The sequence below is a fragment of the Rhinolophus ferrumequinum genome, chromosome 8 (genome assembly GCF_004115265.2).
Source record: "Rhinolophus ferrumequinum isolate MPI-CBG mRhiFer1 chromosome 8, mRhiFer1_v1.p, whole genome shotgun sequence".
Lineage (NCBI taxonomy): Eukaryota > Metazoa > Chordata > Mammalia > Chiroptera > Rhinolophidae > Rhinolophus > Rhinolophus ferrumequinum.
The window spans coordinates 7,901,535-7,917,597 of NC_046291.1; the positions used below are offsets into that span (position 1 = coordinate 7,901,535).

A 16,063-nucleotide genomic window follows, 5' to 3' on the forward strand; every position below is an offset into this window, starting at 1 on the left:
ATTTTAAGAATTTAATATGTTTTGTTACTTCTTTCTTTAATCTTTCTCATTTCCAAATAAAATTTTCACATAGATCTCATAGTTTTCTGCTTCACTAAAGTGATGGGAAGACAGAATATAAATTGGTTTATAAAGTATTGACATCTCAAGCTTATAGATCAATATTTGTAGCCATAACAGATTATTTTATTTCCTATTTTAGAAAACACAAGAAAAAAACATAGCTTGTCAAGTTCAAAAAGAAAACAGAAAAAAAATCTCCCGAGAGGTAAGCAAGAAGTCATCACTCCCCTGCTGTTCAACAGGGTCCTCACTTAGATGACAAACATGGCCTCCTTTCCAGCCACATGGCCAGCTGGGTATCACTGGGGCATGGCCAGTCCCATCCCTGTCTCCTAGGCCATCCAGTCAAAGGACTCCTCACAAAAGATGGAGAACCCAGACACCCTGTTGATTCCAGTGAGCAAAACAGGCATGGAGCTTAGATTCTCACTGATCTACACGTAATTAACAGGCAAAAAGAGGAGTTGAAGGGAGAAAGAACTAGAAGGTGATCTGTGACTCTGGGAGAAAAAGAAACATACACAAAGGTTGAAAAGGAGTAATTATAGAGAAATAGAAAGATAAAAGTGAGGTACAGGGATATAGGATTTCTGATAGAGTGGGGGTGGGCGGATGAGAAGGGAAGTCACTAGTAGGCGAAGAAAGCTTCGCAGCAGACCCCAGTGAAAACTATTCACAAATCACTCTTTGGCCCAGGAACCACCTCACTTGGGCACGGAACCCAAGAGAAGCTCCAAGTGGTGAATCAGGCAACTCAAATGAAGGACGATTCAACCAGGATCTCAAAGATCATGACAAGGGCCCAAAAGGCAAAGACTGAATGTGCCCAAACGTCTGGACCTGAGGGTAAGGCTGATGACAGAATCTGCCATTTGAAGGCAGATTGGGAAGGTCTCTCATGCAGCAGGCACAGGGGCAGGTGGATATGGGAAGTCAGTAGGAGAAGGCAGGATCAGTGCAGACCAGAGGAACATGAGGCCAGAGCAAGGACAATGGCTAGTGGAAGAAGTAAGTGTGTCCTCAGGGCCCAGTTCACCTCAGCTGTGCCGTGTGGACTCACATGACCACCGCCCAGTGCCCACTGTTTACATTTCCATTAGTAGAGTTGCCACTGCTCCACTGAGTCTGGGGACTCCTCTCCGATTCAAGCTGACCCAGTGGGGAGAGTGTCACCCATCCCCAAAGTGGACACATTCTCAATAGTAATTCTTACTGGTTAATTTCTAGAAGTGAAGTGAATTGGTCAACGAGTCTGCATATTTAAAATTACCTCATACTGATAATCAAACTGTTGCCAGTTTTAACTCTGATTAACATATGGACGCCCTTTTCCCTACACCTTCATCCAACACTAGAAATAATAAGACTTTTCTGTGTTTGACGAATTAAGAGCACAGAATGATATTCCACCAATGTTTTCTTTTGAATTTTTTTGCACTGTGCATGTGGTTAAACATGCTGTGATAGGTTGTATTACTGCTCCCCATATTCCAGAAGGTTCTATGGACTGTGGACTCGGAATGGCCATGTGACTTGCAATGGCAAAGGAAATGTGGACAGAAGTGAGAGGGTCACTTCCAAACCAAAGCTTTAAGATCTCTTGTGTTGTCTTCCTCTCTGCCACGGGACCAGTGATGTTCTAGACAGAGGCTGCTCTGTCTACAGCATCCATGAGAGTCAGTGACATGGCACCTCATCTAACTTGTGATCAACATGTAGCATGAGGAGGAAGTAAACCTATGTTGTTCTAAACCAGCACTTAGCAAACTTTTTCTAAGAAGGGCCAGATAATAAATAGTTCAGGCTTTGTTGGCCATGTGGTCTTTATTGCAACTACGCAACCCTGTCTTCATAGCATGAAAGCTGCTAGAGACAAATATATAAAGACATGAACTTGGCTGTGTTCCAATAAAACTTTATTTACAAGTACAGGGATTGGGCTGATTTGGCCTTCAGGCCATAGTTTGCTGAGACCTACAATATACCACTGAGATTTGAGAGGATCATTAATTACCCCAGCATCCGCTAACCTATTTTTAACTAAAATACCTGTGTTTTAAATAGAATTTTTTTCTTTGTTATCTTATTGCAATTTTTCTTATTTTGTTTTAATCTTTTAACTCACTTAAGGAAATTTTTGGTTGTGGAGAATGTTGTTGTTCGTTTGAGTTTGACAAATCAATTTATCTTTTCCAGTGTGGTGTGTGCCAAAGTTTCACAACCTCAGCACGTTGGCATTTGGAGCTAGAGAATTCTTTGTCCTGGAGGCTATAGTGTGCATCCTGGGATGTTTAGCAATATCCCCAGCCTCTACCAGTCAGACAAAACAAAGATTTTACAACATTGCAAAATATCCCCTGGGGGCAGGGAAAGTTGCCTAACATTGAGAACCTGTAATTATGCCCTGTAGTTTTGCCTTAAAAAGACCTTTCTATGTAATATTTATAAGGCTACATCTTTTATTTAGCTTTAGTATTTGCATTAAATGTACATGTATACACTATTTTATATATTATATATGTTACATATTATATATATATTTATATATATAATAGTTTTGCAAATTTGTCTTCTGTAATATTTTTAGGCTGCCTAAATATTAATATGAGCTTGTTATTTTTTCTTAATCAATGCTATGATTTTCCTTTCATAAGGAGTCATATCTTTCTTTCTTTAAACTGGTAGAAAGACAGGAAAAATTAAAATAGTTGACATACAAAGCATGTAAATCTATGTTTCCAGGTATAAGTGACTTAACGTTTTTCATTTTTTAGAGAACAAAAAGAAAAAGGACGTCCATTCAAGTTTAACGAGAACTTGTCAGAAAACTATTCCCCAAAAGAGTAAGTAAGCGAGAAGCAGAGATTGGCCCTTCGGCTCCCAGGGCCTGGGCCTGCTGCTTAAAGCTCCAGTTCCCCTGTCCACCTTCGCCTCCCGTCCCACTGTCCTGTCCTCCTCCTCCTAGGTCTGCTCTGCCTGTGTCTTCTCCATTCTAACAAGGGACCACATGTGACACAGTCCAGGGTAATGACAGCACATATCCAATCTTCACACTTCTGCACTGGGAAGCATTCTTCAATAAAGAACTATATAAAGACCCAAAAATGATCAAAAGAGAATGACCAAACCCATGAATCAAGTTCTAATATAAATTGCTACTTCCTTCATTCTAGGAATTATCTGAGAAAAACCTGGCAGTGTTCCTATTTCTGGGTGGGACGAGCTTTCTCTTCCTGTGTTCATCATGGGTGCAGGTCTGGTCTCTGTGGGTCAGGCCCTGGGCTTGCTTCTGCCCCTCTGAACTCTTGTGCCTCTAGGGGCCAGTGTCCTGCCTTCTTCCTCCTTTTCCTGCATTCATTTTTCTTCTGCTTTTATAACTTTCTTCCTCAGTATTCTCTCTTGTCAGTCTCCCTTCCCTCTTTATGAACAAGCCACATTGGCTTTTCTTCCTCTTTCACTTATGATTAAAGTATAACGGGTCCTACTCAAGGTGGGGTCTACAGACTGGTGCCATCTACAAACCTGTTTGTTGCAGGTCTGCAAAAATACAGAGCTTGTAAATCAACTGTGACACCGAACACACTGTTTTCATAGCAAGACCTCCTCAGTGGAAAAAGCAGTGCCTTGATTTCTGTCCTGGTCAAGCCCCTGTCTCATCACAGGCCACATGTTGAGTAGCACTGGTGTAATGTGCTTATGTAAAAATGCATGTACCATAAGTGTACAGCTTGAAGAACTGACACAAAGGAAGAGCCCGCATGCACCCAGCACCAAGGTCAAGAAACAGAACCAACCCACACCCATAACCCAATCCCCACCCACACCCCAAGGCTCGCCACCAGCCTGATTTCACTTTGACACTCAATGCTTCACCCACCTTCCCGCTCAGGGCCTCCTCCGTGCACACACACACGTGCACACACACTCCCTCCCCAAAGCTATCCCGTCATTCTCATCCCTCCCATGGCTGTACATCCTCAGGCCTCACCTTGAAGAAAGCATTCTCTGCCCCACAGGCAGGGGTATGTCTCCCTGACAGGCCTCCATGGAGCCCAGCATTTTACCTCTGGGGCACTTGCCACAACTGTGATTAACCGTCTGTACACTGTGTTCACTGCGTGAAAATCAAATGAAGGCAGTAAGTGGGTCAGTCTTGCTCATGGCCCTGTCTCCTCTGTGCCTCGCACACTTTATGCTGAAATAATTTTCAGGTCAATTCAATACCTTATTCGTTCTTCTTTATCAAGAATGAGTACCAACGTCAGGGCCTCCATTTACCCATGTGATGCACTTATGCGAACTAGGAAAAGGTCCCCCTTCTTCAATATACTGTCCCTACATCTCTCAGAGCTAATTCCTGAAACCAGGGCCTTTGCTGCCCTCTGCTGGAAGATTGGTATTGGAACTGTACAAATGGCTTATGCCTCTAATGCAAATCAGAGCCCCCTTGCAGATGGAATCCTTGCTCAGTGCACAACCCACACAAATGTATGCAGAGGGCCTTATAACAATATAAGTGTACACATCACTATACTAGTGGCGAAGCACTCTGCTCTACATTTTACCACTTAAACCTCAAATAAGTATTATTCAGCTTATTTTACAGAGTCAATTAGAACATAAAAGACTTGCATGAGCTAAAATCAACCTAGGTGTTGAAATTTCAAGTCCTCTGTTCTTTACACTGAAAAAAAAAAAAAAAAGAGTACCCCTGGTCTTTTGAGGAAACACTACTGTGGGCAAGAATCCAAGCAAACGCTGCCGGGTGTCTGTCAGCATCAGCTTCTCCTGTCTCCTTAGCACTCCCCACCCCACCCCCTCCCACCCCCGCACGCTGTGACTTCTGATTTAACACCAGGTATCTCTGCGCTATTATTGATTCCATGATATGGAGTCTTGCTGAGGCATTTCTGGTGGGTGTGGAAAGAGCACTAAACTAGGGAACACAATGCCAGCTCCACCTCATGGAATGTGATCATCGGAATTCTCTCTCCAGATCTAAGCCTGAGTCCCCCAGCTATGCAATGGGGACCATCACTGCCTTCCCTTGCTGACAGGTTCTTGTGAAAATAAACAGCACAATGTGTGTGCTGATTTACCATTTCCTTACTGTTGCTTTTCCTCTACTCACACCTCTCCACATCACCTCCCTTCAGGCACAGATCAGAGATCTTTCGCCCCTGGCTATGTCTTTCCGTACATAATTTTCACCTTGTGCCCTTCTCCTGTGTTTTGTAAGAATTCCCGATAGACCACTAGTTCACTTTTTTCCCATTCTCTTCTTCCTTGTCACTGGTAGGCTTTTCTTACCATTTCCTCCACCTGCCTTGCCATTTCTGTGGACTCTCCTTAGTTACTCAATGGCTCACTTTTCACAGCACGCTCCTCCTTGTTGGTTGATCTAATTGATGCTGGAGAGCTCCAGGCTGGCCTCCCCTCGGGGTTCATCCTTAAAGACCAGTTGGCTGAGATGAGTGGGGAAGGCTGAGGCAAACGCAAGATTCGGGGGAACAGATCAGAAAGTTGTCTCCCTCCCTTAGGGACAGGGTAGTCTCTTCAGAAGTACACAAGGGCCCACGTGACGGGTGGGGGAGGGGAACACCTGCACCAGGTAATGGAGGGCTCGCTGCTTGTGCCCATGGCTCTGCACACTGTCCTGCTGAGCAGAGCTCCCAGAGGCACCCCCTGCTCCCAAATCTGCTTGCGAGCATATCTGGGGTATCTACATTCATTGGACCCATACTTAGCATAGGAATTAGGAAGACAGTTCCCTAAGACAGAAAACTACAGAAGGTCCCATTGTCATGCTACCCGCCTTGGGGTTTGCAATAGTGGTCCAGAGTGCCCTGTCACACAGGCAAATCCCCCACTCGGATAAAAGTAACACACACTTATGAAACCTTGCTAAGACACTGCAAAGCCAGGATTACAAGCCGACCTAGCCTGGCTCCGAAGGCTGTGCTCTCCCACTAGGCCAGAGTTAGTGCGCACGGTCTAGAGATAAGTGATGGAGGCGGCCACTTCATGCAAGCGTACCAGCTGCAGTTAGAACGAAGTTCTTCCCACGCCTTCATTCCTACCTAGCCTTGCATAGCCCCTGTGCCTCCAAGGCTGGGCGTCCTCGGAGCTCTTTTGGGGGGAACCACCCCCTCACGTCTCAGGGATCTCTCCTTTCCCCTCTGACTCTGTCTGGCTCATATCACGGTTTCTTCACTGTTCTGGTCTTTTTCCAGCAATGCTCTTGCTTTGTCATAGATTTCCCTTTGGCTCTTTCAATAAGTGTGGGACACAAGGGAGAGAGGTAGACTAGTTGTTCTAGCTTCTTCCAGATGTAACATCCTGTGTAACTCAACATAAGCTATGGACAGTCCTTTCCCCTGGCCCCCAAGAAACAGGTCCTGCAGTCTGTTGTCTTTAATGAATTTACTCCCAATGAGGTTGGAGAGATGGGGGAGCAGAAATTGATGATATTTATTTTAAGCCCTTTTACAACTGCTTCTTCTGAATCAGAAACCCAGATTCCCTCGTTGTGTTTGAGTTGTCAAATCTCTCCATGGGTAATTTAGTCTTAGAGTTCTCCAGTGTTTCTTTTACTCATAGAGGAAGAAGTGGGGGAAGCAGTAAAATGAAAAGGGACAGTAAACAGTAAAGCGTGACACTATCCCCTCAGGGCTAACTGCCTCACTGACCGGCCAGGGTTGAATCAGGCAACAAGTTCACAGACAAGACCTTTCCTCCAGCTACACAAATACAAAGAAATGTCTTGTGTAGGCCACAGCGGGATAAGCAGGATGCTTATGGGATGAAAGAATGTTAGGTGATGGCCAATTAGCTGGTGAATTAAAACACATTCACTGAAGAAGCCCAATGTTTTACCAAAATATTTTGTTTGAGGTAGTGGTGGTGGTGGTGGTTTTGTTTATTAGAGACCACTCTGTAGACTATCTAATCTCCCACTCAAAATAAAAGATTCCTGCATATCATTATTATTATTAGAATTCAGGGAAAGGAGAATTCACGAGGGAGATAGAATGAAGACTGAGTAAAGCTAAACTGTTTTCTCCTACTTTCAGAAAAAAACGAAGCTGAAACTGTGGATTTCCTCTCTCCTGAACTTCCTGTGACCTGTGGTGAGGCAAAGGGGATTTTATATAAGGAGAAAATGGGAAAAGGTGAGTTTCTTAATATTCTGCTCTTTGGAACCCCTAGGTGAAGGAATCACTAGAAGGGAGGAACGTACCCATGTGTGTGATTGTTGAGCAAATGGACCCTGTGAGCTAGGCTGCAGAGAAAGAAGTGCTTGTTAAGAAGGGATTTCCAAACATGTCATACGTCTGGTGGCCAGGCCACTCCATTCCCACATGGAAGGCATCCATAGACCCTGTGACACTGATCACCATGTCCTTGCCACATATAAGTGTCACATAAAGTGCAAATTCTCTCCCACTCCTTCACCACTCAGATTTTGGGGCTCCCTTCAATCTGAGAAAGAAGGACTCCGGACTCCCTGCTCCTGCTCCCACCACACGGGGAGCCTCTCTGGACCGAGAAAAATGGAACCCCACAATCAGAGGGTTGGAGGTTCGGGCGAATTCAGAGGCTGGAGTGGGTCCTGGCATGGGCTGTCTTTGTCTTACAGGATCCTCAGAGAAGTGCATTCAGAATGAGGAGGGAGTTTGGCTCACACCAAGAGAATTTGAAATTGCAGGAAAAGGCACAAATTCAGGGCACTGGAAGCGACATGTGGTTTGCGGAGGACAGAGCATAGAAAAGCTAATGAAGGTATTCTAATGACATGGAGCAGAGAGGTGGGGGGTTTAATTCCTTGAAGGATGAGTGGAGTGTCAGTAACAGAGGTGTGAAGACATTCCCGTTAGGATTCCACAGTGTGATTGAGAAAGAGCCAAATGTTCATAGAAAAAAACTGGGGTGAATCAAGTTAAAAACGCAGGTAGGCGCTGATGGTGGGGAACTTGAAGAGCAAGCAAAGGGTTCTGAAGTCAGGAGAGATTTCAGAAGCTGAGCCTGGTAGTTATGGGTAGGGTGAGCTGGCAAGAAATGAGATGAAGACATAGACCTCTGCCACAGCCTCCCTGCATCCTCCACCCGATAAATGTTTCCTCAAGACCCCTCGGTCAAGGGTTTCCAGGCCACGCTGTCCATGGTCAGTCTCTCTGCACTTCCCAGCACACTGTCCCATCCTCTGAGCAGCAAACAAGGGTACTGGTGATCCCAGAACTCAACACAGATCCTCTCAATACTCGAAAATTATCACTGGGATCACATCATAAGGATTTTATTGAGAGAAAGAAATGGAAAATAAAAGGAGAGGGTGGAAAGGGACTGAGAAAGAACTGACAGGTCTTGGGGTTTGAGTAACAGGAGGAAAAATGATTTTACCAAGTCCAGAACTGATTGGAGAAGGGAGCTCATTTTTCTTTTGAACACCTTGGGTTTGAGACCCAGTAGGCTGTCCAGGTACAGATATTCACTAGGAAGTGAAACCTTCGATATTTATAAATGAGACGCTTCCTGAATAACCTAACTCATTGACCTCTGATCTCTTTCAGAAAGGACTTTTGCTCTGTCCTCCAAGAATAAATCTCAAGAGAGAGGTAAATAGCAGTTGAATTTCTACCACATTCTCAGGCGCCATGTTGCGGACTTTTCATGTCCAAAAGCTTACCTTCAAGTCTTCGAGTTTCCCAGCCCTGAGTTACCTTCACATTTAGACATTGCATCATCATGACGACAGCTTTAGGACACTGGTACCTGTACATGCCGCCATTATTTTCATAGTTAACTTGATGGTGTGCATGTGTTGTAGACAAAGATCTGGATGTTTGGATGACTAGGTGTCAGAAATTGAGTGCTCTAATTTGAAAAGTAATACGGTCTTGAAATAGACAAGAACGGAAAGGGCAAGATGACCTTCCTCGCTTGAACACAAAGTCATCTTCAGTTCCCCATGCTCAGTCTGAGGAGCACCAGAATGGAATAATGTGTTTGAACTGAGCTTCGTCTCTGCAGAGCCTCCCTCCAGGTGGAAATGGCAGTTACCTGCTGGCTGTACCAGCCGCTCGTCCTCAGCCTTCTTTACTTGCTTAGATACCTCCTCCAGACACAAATCCCGTTCATGATCTTCCCATGAGGTATGAACCTCCAGCACGGGCAGTGGTGCCTCGCCCATCTTGTCCTGGACCCTTGGCCATGTCCATTCAAGTTTGTAAGAGAATGGTCCTCCAATGCCATTTCTTGTAGAAACCCTCATTTCCATGCTGATTTGAAATCCTTGACATGTACAGGGAGGCTGTTTGTAATAGCAAAAAATTAGGGAAGAATAAAAATGTTCATCAGTATTATAAAATCTCCTGAGATAGCTACAGAATGGTATTTTCTTTTTAAAGCATGGATTCGTCCAATGGAAAATTATCCAAGGGTTTTGAGGTCAGGAGAGCTTCTGGAAGTTTAAACTGATAGTAATATATATGAAAGGAGTCCAGTTTTGTGTATGTGAATATGCAGGTCTATGACTAAAAAATATCTGAAAAAATTGGCTGTTCTGGGATGGGATGACAGGGGACATTTGCCTTCCATATTCTACATTTATGTACATGTGGTATTTTTATAATGACCATCTATTACTTTTGTAACCAGGAAAAAAAAAATAAAGATATTTAAAATCCAGATCATTAATTAATGGCCCCAATATTATAGGTTCTTCTTAGTCATAATGCCACATAATAGCCAGGGACACACTTGACCCAACCTTTCAGCCCCACCTATCAGGAGCCACCGTGAGGTAAGGGGAGTGAAGCTTCATTCTGACTGAATGGACGGTTGCAGGCCTTTCCCTCAGCCACGTCATCCCCTGTCACTGCTGCCCTGTAGTACGCCCAGTCTCCACCCGTGTGCCGCTCGGTACATGTTCACCATCGAGACACCTGATGCTGATACTGAAAACATGCATGTTCTGGCTGCCCTGTGAGGCGCTGTTCCCATGACCCATGGCCACATGGGTAGCTGGTGCAGAACCCCAGGCTCAGGGCCTCTGAGAGGCTGCATCTCCAAGGGCCCAGGGTGCGGGCAGCAGTTGCTGCTGTACGGCGGTATAGCTTGGAGTTTACGGGGCTGAGGAGGACAGTTAGGGGCAGGGCGAGGATTCTCTTGCTTGGACAGCACCTATCTGGTTTGAACTCTTTATGGGGCCAAGGGAGGGAGCACATGCGCTTTCTTTTCAACTTGCCCAGATGTAGATAGAGGAGAAAAGGAGAAGGTGAAAGCTGTCCGCAGTCAACGTAAAAACCAGAGACAACCTCCTAATTAAGGAAAGTGGAGTTGTATGTCCTTTCTCGATTGTTTCTTTGTCATATCATGTGTGTTGGAAAGTGTTTCACTCCAGAGCATGGGGGTGGGGTTGAGCGCAGGGCTCTGGACCCAACCATGGTCTCACCTGGGAGGAGCTGAGGAGTAAGCTGGGCTACCTGGGGAACTGGCATCTGCACCCTAGACCAGGACAGGCCAGGGGTCCAGTCAGAGGGCAAGAATGGCCGTAGAGTGCCAACCCCAACGCCAAAGAAAGGCAGACTGGCAAGTTCAGGATGGGAAAGCCAGGAAGATCACGGACCTTAGTGGGGAACGGGGGAAGTCCTGGGGCCGGTACATGGAAGGAGCTTGCTGGGAAGCCTCCCCAGTTATGACAGAGGTGAACACCATCCCCAAACCAAAGGGAATTTTTACTCTGGCTGCGTGGCTAAGGTTCAGAATGGAGAAAACATTTTCCTTCTTTGTGCCCTCACCCAGGCCCTCGTGCTTGTGTTCTGGACAGTTGAGGGCAGTGGTGGGATTTCTCTCCTTAAACAGGACAGATTCCCAGACCCGTCGAACATTTGTTCCCACTCCAGATGGTCTATTTCACCCCCCAGCATCTGTGGGGGTGATCGTGCGGCTGACGTATGAGTGCAGAGAAAACAGTGTCTTGTGTGTATGGAGCCCTACACTGTCGTCTGTTTGTCAGCCACAACCTCAGGGGCTATTCTCTGAGTCACCTACACCTTGCCTGCGATGGCACCTAGTGGGTGGGCACAGCTCTGACCCCAGGTGCGGGCAGCCTGGGTGCCCATTTGGCTTAGGTACTGTAAGTTGCTTTGATTCTTCAGAAAAAAGACATTTTGTCTTTCCAGGCTTGTAAAACGAGGGAGTTGCCTACAGCTGAGTTTGCTTACGTCTCACGTAAACCAGCCGGGATCCTGCTAAGATGCAGGTTTTGCTTTAGTCAGCCTGGCCTGCGTGTCTAAGCAGCTCCCTGACGAGGCTGGTGCCAGTGGTCCTCAGACACTCTGTGTAGCATGGGCTTCCATGACCTGCTAGTCCCTTCCGCCTCTGAGAATCTGTGGTTTCAGTGGCACTGTGACAATTCTTGCCACCTGCTCTTCCAGGATTGAAAGGCCAGGCTGGCCCTCCTTCAGCACTCTGTGTGAGCGCCACGTCAGTGCGGTTGAAAGCACCCACTCGGGGACAGGCAGGGACGGTGTGTCCCAGAGGCCCTCAGTTAGTGTTCCGTGGGTCTCACTGATCCCAGCGGTGCCTGCATTGTCTCCCCTTCCAGTGGGAAAACGCGGATGAATGTGAGGTGTGCTGTAAAGGGGGATCCCTACTCTGCTGCAACACTTGTCCGAGAGCCTTTCATGAGGACTGTCACATCCCGCCTGCGGAGGCTGACAGGTTAGTGAGACTCAGCCTGCCACGTGCACACCTCTGCCTTTGGTGGTTCAGCTGCGGATGGCAGAGCAGGACCTGTGAGCCTGGTTGGGGCAGGTGTGACCCAGAGCAGCCTCCGTTCCGTCTGGTGTCGGTGACAGCCCTGTGTCTGTGAGTCTGCGGCTGGGCCACCATGCTGCCTCCGCCCCAGGCAGATATCCTTCCCTAGGTTAACAGCCCAGACTCCTGCCCAGGAGGGATGGGGCTGAGAAGTGCCAGTTGTCTGTTCTGTGCTAATTCAGAAAGATGAGGAAATCGTGCCTGATTCCCTCGTTTTGCTACGTTTTCAATGGGCTGATGGAGGCCTGTGGTCCTCAGAGGTTAAAGCCCAGTTTCCCACAATCAGGCCTGGTAGGCGGGGCTTCCTGTGCTCCCAGCAGCTCAGATGGGGAAAGGACAGCTCACCACTCACCCTGACACCACCTTCCAGCCACTGACCCCCAGCTGCTACCCTCAATGCAGGGAGGGGTGGTCATCAGCTCCCCATGTGGGGGTCTTGGAGACTCTGGGAAGTCTCTCCTTTGTCCATCAGCTGTGCCCATTGACAGTGGCAGCCATAGGAATGTGGCTGTTTCCAGGGGCCTTGCCCTCGCTCACTGATACCCGACCTCTCAGGAGCCCGTGGAGTTGCACCTTCTGCAGGATGGAGGCGTCTCCAGGAAGTCAGGACTGTCACAAGGGATCTGAGGTCCTGGAGAGACAGATGCGCCCTGAGCAGCAATTGGTGAGTCAGGTGGGAACCCCAGGCCTTGTCCTTTCCATTCACACGTGAGAAGTCAGTCACTCAGCAGGGGAAGGGCACCCAAAGGAGCTCTTGATGTCTCGCTTCGGAGGATGGTGATTCAGTGCCCAAACATGGAATCCAGACAGAATTCAATCCAGCTCATGGCCCTTTGACAAACACGGTCGGAGGGTCCGTGTGTCTGGCGGCTCCTGTGCATGCATCTGGGCACAGGCCCGGCTGCTCTGTCACCAAGCTGCACTCCACTTCAAAGTCCTCTTGATGCTTTACAGAAATGTGAATTCCTCCTCTTGAAGGCCTACTGTCATCCACAAAGCTCCTTCTTTGCGGAGACCCCACTTAATGTAAGTCACATTTAATGACTCTCATCTTCCGGGTATCCCTTACGTAAAACTCATTCTACACACTTGAAGTATGAGTCCTGCAGGCTCTACTGTCAGCAAAGACCTGGAAGTAAGCTGCAGATTCGGGAGGGGGACCAACTCCATCCCCCGTGCTAGCTTCACCTCCCTGGGTCCTACTTTCACCTTCTCTTAGGTGGGAATCTCTTTCTTAAGGATAACTTAGGATTTAAGAACTTGGACTCAGAAGCCCAACTGTGGGTTCAAGTCCCAGCTCTTACCACTTTTTAGCTGTGAGCTCTTGGGTAGGTTACTTAACCTCTCCATCCTTCAGTTTCCTGATCTGTAAAATGGGGGTAATTCTAGTATCTATCTCATCGGGTTGTTGTGGAGGCCACATGTTAATATGGTGCTTAGAACAAAGCCTGGCATGTAGGTGTCAGATGGTGTTATCATTATTAGCCTGGAAATAAAGGCTTGTATTGAAGTTGGATCCATTCAGTCATGATGGCCATGCTAACATCACGCCTTTGGTGGCTTTGTATCTAGATTCGAGATTATGCTGAGCCCTTTAAGGAAGCCATGTGGTTGGACCTGGTGAAGGAAAGGCTGACTGAGAAAGTCTATACTGTGGCGTGGTTCGTACGGGACATGCGCCTGATCTTTCGCAACCATAAAACATTTTACAAGGTAAAGGGCATGTCCTGCTTCCTTCTCACGTCCTTTCTACTTTCCCCTAATTTCTGGGACAGCAGAACAGCAGAACTTTGCAAGAATTGTGCCCAGGCTCTTTCCAGAGAGGGGTCAAAAAGACAAGGATTACAGAAGAAAGCCCTCTGCATTCCAGGGATGGATGTCAAAAAGAGCAGCAAGTAGGACAGGGAAGCTTCCTTGTAAATGATGCCTGAAAAAACTCTGTCCCCAGTCCCATACTGGCAGGCTGCTGCCACTAAAGAGTCGATTTTGTCCAGCCTCCTCATTCAAACTGAGAGGAAGGGCAGTGTATGGTTCCATTGTTTTTCATGCCTCAGAAATACAGAAATCAGTGAGTGAATGAAACAAAATGATGTAAATTAAACTTCCAGGATGCTCATGCTTGACTTTATTACACCTGCATGTCCCAGTGGACTCAAACATCACCCGGAAAAGCCTGCAGGTCATGTTGGCTTTGCCCTTCCTTAGCAGAGAACTAGGTCAGCTCTCTCGCAACCCAAGGCATTCTTAGCTTTAGTTTCTTGAGTTTATCCTGATTTTTACTCTCCTTTATACAGACAGTTCTTGGGAGGTAGCTAAGGAAGGCTGTCATGTCTACCCAGCCTCCCTCCCTTCCTCAATGCCACCAGCAATAAATTGTGTCCACGTGTGGAGCTGGCCACAGGCCTGGCTGGATGTTGGAGAACAGGAGGGTCATCCTTCCTTCAATGAGTGGGCTTTCAAGAAATGCTTTTCCTCTGTCTATTTTGCACCAAGCTCAGGCTTTGCTGTGATCAAAATCAGCTCTTCAGTGCAGACCACCTGTGAGGTCCAAGGTAACCAGGCAGAATCTCATCCATTTCGGTGTAGGAGCAGCAATTTACCACCCAGTCTGCCTGACTGCTAGGGAAGCATAGCATCCAGAAAAAGGAGGGTGTGACTCCTAAGAAATAGAAGTGATTTAATGGTCCTGGTTCTGTGTCCTTAGACATCTGTGTGTTTGTTCCTTTTTCTCTTTCAGGCTTCCGACCTTGGTCAGGTTGGACTGGATTTAGAGGCAACATTTGAAAAGGATCTCAAAGAGTTGCTCAGTTTTCATGACACCGGTCAAAAGAGTTCCCAGGCTCCTCTTTGACCCTGTCCTGGAAGGACTGAGGCGCCCCAACTTCAGGGCCCAGATGATGGGACCCTTTTCGTCCTTGGAATGCCAGTGAGCCTGGGATGGGATCGGCTGTCCTCTTGACAAATCCAGAGACTTCACAGCGTTGTCATCCCCTGCACTCCCTTTTATTATTCCTTTTTACAGCTAAAAGTTATCCCTCACACTTTAAAAAAAATTGAATACTTCCTTGATTCCATTAAATATGCTTCATAGTTCATATTCTCCTTGTTTCTCATAAATCGTTTTACAGTAGATTTGTTTGACTCTGGATCCAAACAAGTTCCACACATGGCATTGGCTAATCTGTCTCTTAAGTCCCTTTTAATCTATAAATTTGCCCCCTTTTATCCTTGCCATCTATTCATTGAAGAACGTGGGGTCCTTGTCCTATAAAATTTTTCATATTCTGGACTTCCCTGCATCCCTTTAGTGGCATGTTTCTCTCCATTCCCCACCCCGTGGCATTTTTTTGTAAACTAGATATTTTGTAAACTAGATCTAGAAGCTTGCTTAGATTTGGGGTAGGGGAGAAAGGTGTTGGTTTGGTTTTTTTGTGAGTGAGGATATGGATTCCTTTGTGATGTTAAGATCAGCGCCTTCAAGTGTTACCAGCCTGATCCATTTATTATATACATCATCCTTTCACCTAATGATTTTAGCAGCCACTGATGTTCATTGACTAAAGCCATTATTTCATTACGGGTTGCAAAATAATGATATTCTAATTCTATCATTCCTTCTATATTTATTAGTCGAATTCTTCTGAGAAGAGCTTCCTTTCAATACTACTTGGTTACTTTGAAATATCGTTTCTACAGGAAAGGCAGGATAAATGCTACATTCTTCATTTAACGTGTTGAAAATAATGAGTTGTTTCCCTAATAACATCTAAAAGTAACCAGGGAGGTTTCGTTTTCTTTAAAGCATCCTGAACACATAGATTTACATGTAAATATATTTAATGTTCTCCAAAACATTGCAGCTAATATTTTTATTGCTGCTCAAATTGTCCATCTTCAATGAGTGAGAGTCTCTTCAAGCTGGCTCCTGAGTTGTTTGGAATGACCCTAGCACTCTTTGATGGTGTATTAGCTTTATAGTGCTGTGTAACAAATGACCCCAAAGTCTAGTGGCTTAAACCATTTTGTTGCTGACTATTCTGCATTCAGGAATTCAGGCAGTGCTCAGTGATGTTGTCTTACATTTGCCATGGTTTTGACTCAGCCCACTTATGCTTGCACCAAGTCACTTCTGCCACATAATATCAGTCTACTCAAGTCACAGGACCAGAAGCAAAAGAAG

At 46.2% G+C, this 16,063-nt stretch overlaps 1 protein-coding gene across 1 annotated transcript in view; it reads left to right on the forward strand.

The window, feature by feature from the left end:
• Positions 1–15,131, forward strand: part of SP110 (SP110 nuclear body protein) — a 37,698-nt gene extending 22,567 nt beyond the window's left edge. Inside the window, exons 12-21 of the mRNA XM_033111928.1 lie at positions 203–268; positions 760–909; positions 2,838–2,906; positions 7,137–7,235; positions 7,703–7,845; positions 11,672–11,787; positions 12,439–12,547; positions 12,838–12,909; positions 13,456–13,596; positions 14,621–15,131. Of these exons, the coding sequence (XP_032967819.1) occupies positions 203–268; positions 760–909; positions 2,838–2,906; positions 7,137–7,235; positions 7,703–7,845; positions 11,672–11,787; positions 12,439–12,547; positions 12,838–12,909; positions 13,456–13,596; positions 14,621–14,734 (1,079 nt within the window). The 3' untranslated portion in view covers positions 14,735–15,131. The remainder of the gene's footprint in view (positions 1–202; positions 269–759; positions 910–2,837; positions 2,907–7,136; positions 7,236–7,702; positions 7,846–11,671; positions 11,788–12,438; positions 12,548–12,837; positions 12,910–13,455; positions 13,597–14,620) is intronic.
• Positions 15,132–16,063: the final 932 nt, after the last annotated feature.